The sequence below is a fragment of the Pygocentrus nattereri genome, chromosome 18 (assembly GCF_015220715.1).
Source record: "Pygocentrus nattereri isolate fPygNat1 chromosome 18, fPygNat1.pri, whole genome shotgun sequence".
Lineage (NCBI taxonomy): Eukaryota > Metazoa > Chordata > Actinopteri > Characiformes > Serrasalmidae > Pygocentrus > Pygocentrus nattereri.
In genome coordinates, this window is record NC_051228.1 from 16,084,150 (window position 1) to 16,093,054 (window position 8,905).

Sequence of the window (8,905 nt, forward strand, 5' to 3'; positions counted from 1 at the left end):
TTCATGCAGATGAATGCGAAGCTCCATATCTCCTCATATGGCCTGTACAAACACTGTTTAATGTTAAATGTTTTTGCCGAATCCATACATGTGGGTGAAAGTGCTGTGTGACTGCTCTGCTGTGGTGTGTGGAAACAGCTTCACACTCCTTTTCTGTATACAAAATAGCCTCTGGCTCTTTTTCTCCCCTGCCTGCCTACAAGCACAGGCTTTTCTTGAGCGATCAAATATTTTTGGTGTTGCAGTGGATATAGGTGGCTAGTGCAAGGTCAGCACATAGAGATGGGGGTAGAGAAATGAAAAAGTGAAATATGCAGCCCTTTCCCCCCTTCTTTTGCTTTACCTACTGGAGTTCCAGTGCTGCTGCTGAGAGAGCTGAGGAGAATTAAAAGGTGAGAAGGCCTTTGTGCCTTAAAGGCAAGAACAAAATGGAGGAGAAAAGGAGACGAGCGAAAGGCAAAGCACCTGTGAAATAGATATAAGGTCAGTGTGGAATGATGTGGGTGTGTGTGGCTGGTTTGTTGTGCTACAGTGGCAGTAGCCCTCAGGTGGCCACACCACAGGACTCCAGGGAGCGGTATTTTGCTGACCCATCCCTGAGGGATCTTGACCGATCTTGGCGATACGACAGAAAAAGGACATAAATAAACACTGGCTACTGTATTATCACTCACCATGTTTCTTACCTAGGATTCTATCTGATGGGTGTAGCCTCACTGTCATGTCATGTCATGTCATGTCATTTTGTTTCGTTAATTTTTTTAATACTACTGAAAGTGCTCCTCTTCATTGTTTTGAACGTTTTGTATGTATTGGGGAAACTGAAATGGGCCAAAATTATTCAGACCTGTTATGTTTGATGTACATTGACATTAAGAATGTATAAGCAAATGGGCTTCAAACACATGTAGTAAATTATTACTTGATTTATGTATTATTTCTTGGTATTATTTGTTTATTAGATGTACTGTATGTACATACTTATTGTCGCTGCATTTTCAGAAATTCAATGTATGTTTTGAGATGAACTTTCAACATACAAGCTTTTTTAAGGATACGGATTTTGTGATAAGTAATACTTTTGCTATACTAAGTTAAGTTTTTAGGACGGTAAGTGATTTTACTTGTTGCTTATTGTAATTTAAAACAATATCGAAGTTTTAGGACAGTGTGTTCTGCCCAACTCTACATTCTACCCAACTCTATATGACTATGTTGATCACACTATCATATAACAGTATTCACCTCATGCTAGTGTTTGGCTTTTTTTTGGGTTTGGCACGCACACTGACTTCTGTCAGAGCAGCTGGATTTGTAAATAAAGCGGGATATGCGGAGTCACTCTGTGTGTGTGTGTCTGTCTGTCTGTGTCTCTCTCTCTCTCTCTCTCTCTCTCTCTCTCTCTCTCTCTCTCTCTCTCTCTCTCTCTCTCTCTGTGTGTGGCTGGCTGGGAGTGACTCATTAGTGTCTACTTTACTTCCTAATCAACGTATGATTTCTCCGCCTCTCTTGGCCCACAAGCATGGGCATATCAAACACTATTCAAATGAGCAGCTGCATTATTCAGCTCTGCCTTTGTAGTGGCACACGCCAGTCACACGGCAACCCCGCCTCCACCCCTTCCCTTCCCCCTGTTGAGTCCCAGTCCTGTTCCTCTCATGTGTGTACACACACACACACGTACACACACATACATCTGTTAGCCAACAGGGGATTGAAGCCTTCGCTTCCGCTTCCTCTCTTTCTCAAGCTGTCTGGATTCTTGTTATGGAGTTTGCCTCTGCGTCTTAAATAGAATACTTGCATAGTGCACTCGCCACTTTCAGAGTGAGCACTGTGTTCGTTCTGGGAAATGAAACAGGATGTAGGGTACCGTAAAACGCTAGATGATGTACTAGAACCACAACAAACTACCATTTGTACTCAGAGACCGCCTCATTTTTAAACACTCAGAATGGCCACCACACCAAGCAAAACCCCAATGTTCCAATGTTACAAATAAGGAATAAAACGAACTATTTTTAATTTGAAAATTGGTAGAGCTGGCCAAAGCATCATTTAACAGGCATCAAATCCTTGTTAGTTCTGTTCAGCACAGCATTACCAGCAGTGCAGCACTGCCTAAGGCTGTTGAGGTGCCTTGCCCAAAGGCACAACTAGGTTTACTTATTCGGCCTGGGGTTTGAACCCACAACCTTAAGGTTACAGGCTGACCCACTAGGCTGCCAAATATTAATAGAGAAATGAATACTGATATAACAAATATTTTATTTATCATGATTCATCAAACTGTCTCTCAATCATACCAGGAATGTATATTCGGTATAACGATTGATATAATACAATGATTCATTAGTGAAAGTTGTTTTGATTCTTAAAAAAAAATAAAATGGGTCAAGCCCTGGCCGCCTCATTCTGCAGTCTAGGTAGTGCCCAAATTGAGGCACATGGTGTGTGTTCTTCCTAATTTTAACTCTCTCTCTCTCTCTCTCTCTCTCTCTCTCTCTCTCTCTCTCTCTCTCTCTCTCTCTCTCAGGCTTTCATCTCAGCGGGACAGTAACAGAGCCAGCCACGCCATCTGAGCCAGAGGTGGTGTGTAGTGTGGCCATCAGCTTCGACCGTTGCAAGATCACCTCTGTGACGTGCGGCTGTGGCAACAAGGACATCTTCTACTGTGCCCATGTGGTGGCACTTTCTTTGTACCGTGTACGGCGGCCCGAACAGGTCAAACTGCATCTACCCATATCAGAGACACTCTTCCAAATGAACCGTGACCAGCTGCAGAAGTTCGTACAGTACCTCATCACCGTTCACCACACAGAGGTGCTGCCCACAGCCCAGAAACTGGCTGACGAAATCCTGTCACAGAACTCCGAGATCAATCAAGTACATGGTGAGGAAAGACAGATGCAAAGTAGGGGCGAAATAGATGCATGGTTTGAATTATTAAAAATGGCTGATTAGGTTTTAAAGTTTTTAATTGCCATATAAAGCTATGTCTGGTAGAGATGGGACGATATCACTCTTTCCTGATATCGAAACCTTGCTGATAATCATCTGATTTGTCTTTTTTTTTTCTTTAAAAACTAAACACTTTAAAATGAGCTGTTTTTAATTTAAGACCGTGTGATTTGGATCAGATTAAATTTTTCTTCCTGATATCTAATCCAGCATTCTCTGCTGATGTCAACCTGATACCAATACTCATACTGTAGTAATGCTTCATCTCTAATGTTGGATGATCTGTTATTCATTATTTTTAAGTCCTTAAAAAAGCATTAAGACATTTTTTTTACATCAGTTGAGTGGGTGGGTGATATGGCAAAAAATATGATATAACGCTGAATACATATTCACAATACATCATACACATCACAATATTTAGGTTTTCTGTGGTTTGTAACAGACTAAAAAAACAAACACTAATTTGCGATGATTTGTATTCACATACTGTGCTGAATTAAATTGACCTCATTATGCTGTCTTTGTAATGAAAACGTACATTTAATCAGTGCTACCCACCTACAATATGCTCAGAAAACTATTTGGAATTAATCACAGTAACGATAAGTTGACCACCCATACAGTTGAGCCCTAATTCAGCATATTCATACATGCTCTCAGATCATCCTTGGAAACTCCCAGAGCTATCCTGCTATTCACAAATAGCTGGGAAAAAAATTAACTGAAAAATCACCCAAGCTTCAAAACTCTCAACTACATAATTGTCCTTGCCAGTAAAAGCCCATATTCGTCAGAATGTTCCACATGATTGTCCAATCCAAAAGAGCCTTTTATTTATTCATTTACTCCAGACCCATTTTCCTATAAACACATTGGCTAAAATCTTTTCACTAGAGGTTTTTTATTCCCTCACTCCAAAGGCATCCTCAACTTTATAGCCCAGTTTCCGCCAGGGTCCCCCTTTATAGTGGATTGGTTCATCCCTGGCAGACTTGACGTAAAGCTCAGAGTGGAGGGGAGGGGGACGCTTGGTTCTCTCGTCGTGTCCATGTGAGGCACAATGGTCATATTATATTTCACTTTTGTTGGGAAAGGGGAAATCTAAAGCGGATGTTCCAATTATGGGAAAAAAAGAGCCAGTTAACTGGCACATTTTGGAGTGGGGAAAAAAAAGGGAAGTGCTTTCATCAAGACAGGGCTGTGCGGGTTCACGGCTGGAATGCAGGAAGTTGATTTGATGTGGTGTTTCGTAAATCTTTATAACTTGACTGTAAGCCTTTAAATCATCAGACCTTTCTTTTGTTTAGGGTTGAGGGCTTCCTCCTCATCCACACACATGCAAAGCATGGGGCTCTTTTTGCTCTTTTCAAACCCAAACAGACCTCCCCGATCTGAAAGCCTTATATGCTGTCTGGACTGGATTAGTAATGATTGTATTAGTTGGCCACATGCTGACAAAATATGTTGGCCGTTTTGCTTTTCTCTGGTTTCGCTCTGGGCCTTGTGTTGGTACACCAGCATTTATCTCCCTCTTTTAGACATTACCATAATGCTTTCATGCCTAAGAACATGTGCTTCATCGCTTCAACTGGGTTGTGCTGCACTTCCTTTGTGTAAGGCATTTGACTGATTGACTTTATTTGTTGTGTGTTAGGGGCACCAGACCCCACGGCAGGGGCCAGTGTAGACGATGAGAACTGCTGGCATCTGGACGAGGAGCAAGTCCAGGAGCAGGTCAAACTCTTTCTGTCGCAGGGGGGCTACCACGGCTCGGGGAAGCAGCTCAACCTCCTCTTCTCCAAGGTAGGAGGTCTACATTAAGAGTCTTTACTGGGCCACGATGATCCTGGTTACACCAATATTTTTCAATAGTGTAATCAGTATTATTCCAGATGCATGTGTTAAATGATTCTGATATCATACTTGTCTCAAATAATTTGTAGGCATTTTAGGTGCCAGGCATGATAAATAGAGCTATGGATAATTCCATGATCATTTAGAAAGCTCTGTAAGTAAATGTTTAAATAGATGAAGTAATTAAGTTAAGTTGTTATTAGGCCAAATAATATAATTGATCATAAGTAATGCTGCACCGAAATGAAATCAAAAATGAGATTCAGAAACGCACTTGGCCGAAAACAAATCAGTTTATATAAAATAAACACAGTGAACTTATTACTGAATGTGGGCTACTGTATTTGCCACAGAATCATCAGAAAACTGTTGGTCATCCAAGGCAAGAAATGATTTTTATTTGTAGTTATTTATTTATTTTTTTTGCTAGTGCTAGCGGAAATGTTCCTTTTGGCTTCTCGTTTGCTATATTAGTCTGTGTATGAAGCAGAATGTCATGTTTTCAAGTGGGATATAACCTGTTATAAAAGTTGTTGGGTGTTCTTGATAATTGAACAGAGATTATGTATTGCTTGTCTAATGAACCTTATAAAAACTGTGAAATGGCTCCAAGTGGCTGACATTTTCACTGTTGATCTGCTCCTTAAATTGTCTAAACGCATCTGTTAACCAGTGCAGAGGAGTAAAGAGTACAAACAGCTTATTTGATCTGCATCTCCATTTTCATTTTCATAACTGTTATAAATTGTTTATAAAGTCTTAGCTTTTGACACTTCATTATACAACCCCAATTCCAATGACGTTGGGACGTTGTGTAAAACATAAATAAAAACATAATACGATGATTTGCAAATCCTTTTCAACCTATATTCAATTGAATACACTACAAAGACAAGATATTTAATGTTCAAACAGATAAACTTTGTTTTTTGCAAATATTCACTCATTTTGAATTTGATGCCTGCAACACGTTCCAAAGAAGTTGGGACAGGGGCATGTTTACCACTGTGTTACATCACCTTTCCTTTTAACAACACCCAATAAGCATTTGGGAACTGAGGACACCAATTGTTGAAGCTTTGAAGGTGGAATTCTTTTCCATTCTTGGTTGATGTACAACTTCAGTTGCTCAACAGTCCGGGGTCTCCGTTGTCGTATTTTGCACTTTATAATGCGCCAAACATTTTCAATGGGAGACAGGTCTGGACTGCAGGCAGGCCAGTCTAGTACCTGCACTCTTTTAGTACGAAGCCACGCTGTTGTAACACGTGCAGAATGTGGCTTGGCATTGTCTTGCTGAAATAAGCAGGGATGTCCCTGAAAAAGACATTGCTTAGATGGCAGCATATGTTGATCCAAAACCTGTATGTACCTTTCAGCATTAATGGTGCCTTCACAGATGTGCAAGTTACCCATGCCATGGGCCCTAACACACCCCTATACCATCAGAGATTTCCAAAAACAATGTGAAATGTGGACTCGTCAGACCACAGGACACTTTTCCACTTTGCGTCAGTCCATCTCAGATGAGTTCAGGCCCAGAGAAGCCGGCAGCGTTTCTGAGTGTTATTGATATATGGCTTTTGCTTTGCATGGCAGAGTTTTAACTTGCGCTTGTAGATGGAGCGACGAACTGTGTTCACTGACAATGGTTTTCCTGAGTGTTCCTGAGCCCATGTGGTAATATCCATTACAAAATGATGTCGGTTTTTAATGCAGTGCCGCCTGAGGGATTGAAGGTCACGTTGGTTTTCTGCCTTGCCACTTACTTGCAGATATTTCTCCAGATTCTCTGAATCTTTTGATGATATTATGGACTGTAGATGATGAAATGCACATTGAGAAACGTTCTTAAACTGTTGGACTGTTTGCTCATGCAGTTGTTCACAAAATGGTGAACCTCACCCCATCCTTGCTTGTGAATAACTGAGCCTTTCAGGGATGCTCCCTTTATACCCAATCATGACACTCACCTGTTTCCAATTAACCTGTTCACCTGTGGAATGTTCCAAACAGGGGTTTTTTGAACATTCCTCAACTTTCCCAATCTTTTGTTGCCCCGTCCCAACTTCTTTGGAATGTGTTGCAGGCATCAAATTCAAAATGAGTGAATATTTGCAAAAAACAATAAAGTTTATCCGTTTGAACATTAAATATCTTGTCTTTGTAGTGTATTCAATTGAATATAGGTTGGAAAGGATTGGTAAATCATCGTATTATGTTTTTATTTATGTTTTACACAACGTCCCAACTTCATTCACTCTCTGTTTTTTGATTATTTTTGGTCAAATTTCAGTGCACCCCTAAGCATAAGCGATTCCAAATATTGGATGGTAGTGCATATTGTAATGTCACAGCTGCTGTTAATCCTTTCCCAAGCCTATGTGCTAACATCTCCCACTTTGTGTCTCTGTGTGCGCATTCTGCAGGTTCGGGAGATGCTAAAGATGCGGGACTCGAATGGGGCACGCATGCTGACACTGATCACAGAGCAGTTCATGGCTGACCCACGGCTTGCTCTGTGGAGGCAGCAGGGCACCACCATGACGGACAAATACCGTCAGCTCTGGGATGAACTGGGTGAGTAGAGCATCCTCTGGGCTGATATTTCAACTGTTGGGTAAATTCCCAAACTGATTCAAGCCCATAATATTCAAGCAAAGGACAACAGTGGCAAGGAAAATATCTTCAGTAATGAGAAACAGAGTCAAGAGAGCAACCAGGCTTGAAAAGGGACTGTGTTCTCCTTGACAGGATACTAGAAACAAATGTGTTAGTAATGTTTATTTAGCAATGTTTATTTATTTACAGTTAACTTAAAATGAGTACTGATGGTATGTATCAATGATCAGTTTGAATTATGTCAACGTGCATTTACTTAAGGGGATATAGTCTCTTTTGCAGAACTGAATGTGGCAATAAATGGCTGTTGGAAAGGCTGCTAAAAAAAGAAATACTGTTTTCTCCAACTAACTTCATCATGGATTGCTAGTTATGTGAACGGATAACTATGGTTAGCAGGTCAATTGCAAACTAGATACAGCTTTGCTAGTTGTATGACCATCGTATTTATACCCAATATCCTCCTTTTGCTAGCGGTATGCATCCTTTCAACTAGTTTGTGAAGCAGTTTGCATAACTAAACAGTATGTCTTATTTCAATCATTTAGGCTGGGTTGTGAGCTTGTGTAGAGTCTATTTGACTTGCACTACATTCAGAATGTGTGAGCCTCATGCTAAGCCCACCTGTGTCTCTGAGGACCTCCATTTAGAAGACTCTTCCGCTGCCAGTTTGCACATTTGCGGCATTTGCTCTTGATCAATATTGCATATTCTTTTCCCACTTAAGGCTACCCAAGGGCTTTCTGGCTGAAATATTGTGATGTAAGTTCAAAAGCTGGAGTTGCACTCTAGTATAACACCCTTTTGTAGAAGCCTGTGAAACACTGAATGTTGTTGTTCCAGCCAGTACCTCAGGACAAACTTTAAGGGCGGGTCAGTGAATGATTTTTGGGGGTATTATATCGTTATGGTTCATTGGCCGAATTGTGCAAGGAAAAATGTGCCCAATGTGTTTGAAACTGCGTTATTGGAAAGAAAGCAGTGCAAATTGGATGGCTGTGTAATCATTTTAATTGTGACTGGCTTGCCACGGCTTCGAGCCTGCCAATGCTCAAAGCCCTGTGATGTTTCGTCAATTTTGCCTTGGCACCCAGGCCGGCACAATAGAGCGGGTCTAGGTCCCTGGGTGCAAGGAGAGAGATTTGGGGCTGGCCTGAGAATGAAACAACTCCAGGAAAGCTTAAAGCCATAGTTGGGTGCAAAAATCTAATTTACACAATTGTCCCCTTATCCAACCAATCTGTCAGCCAAGATGTGTTTGCTTCCAATTTTCTGCTGGAGTTATGAGGCTAATGTAGCTAACAATCAAGCTTATGAGCACGAGTAGTATTGCACAAGCACTATGCTAATTGATCACACACCATGTTAGGTTGCTAAGTTATCTGAAATAGACTTGCTCATGTGGTTTGACACCTTTTAGGACAAACTGGTTTCTATAAAAGTAGACAGAAGTTCATTGCACAGA

General features: G+C 41.0%; 1 protein-coding gene across 1 annotated transcript in view; it reads left to right on the top strand.

Moving 5' to 3' along the window:
* The window catches only part of zswim6 (zinc finger, SWIM-type containing 6), a 78,456-nt gene that overhangs the window by 35,405 nt on the left and 34,146 nt on the right, over positions 1–8,905 (top strand). The window contains exons 2-4 of the mRNA XM_017693664.2: positions 2,537–2,893; positions 4,619–4,767; positions 7,248–7,398. Of these exons, the coding sequence (XP_017549153.1) occupies positions 2,537–2,893; positions 4,619–4,767; positions 7,248–7,398 (657 nt within the window). The remainder of the gene's footprint in view (positions 1–2,536; positions 2,894–4,618; positions 4,768–7,247; positions 7,399–8,905) is intronic.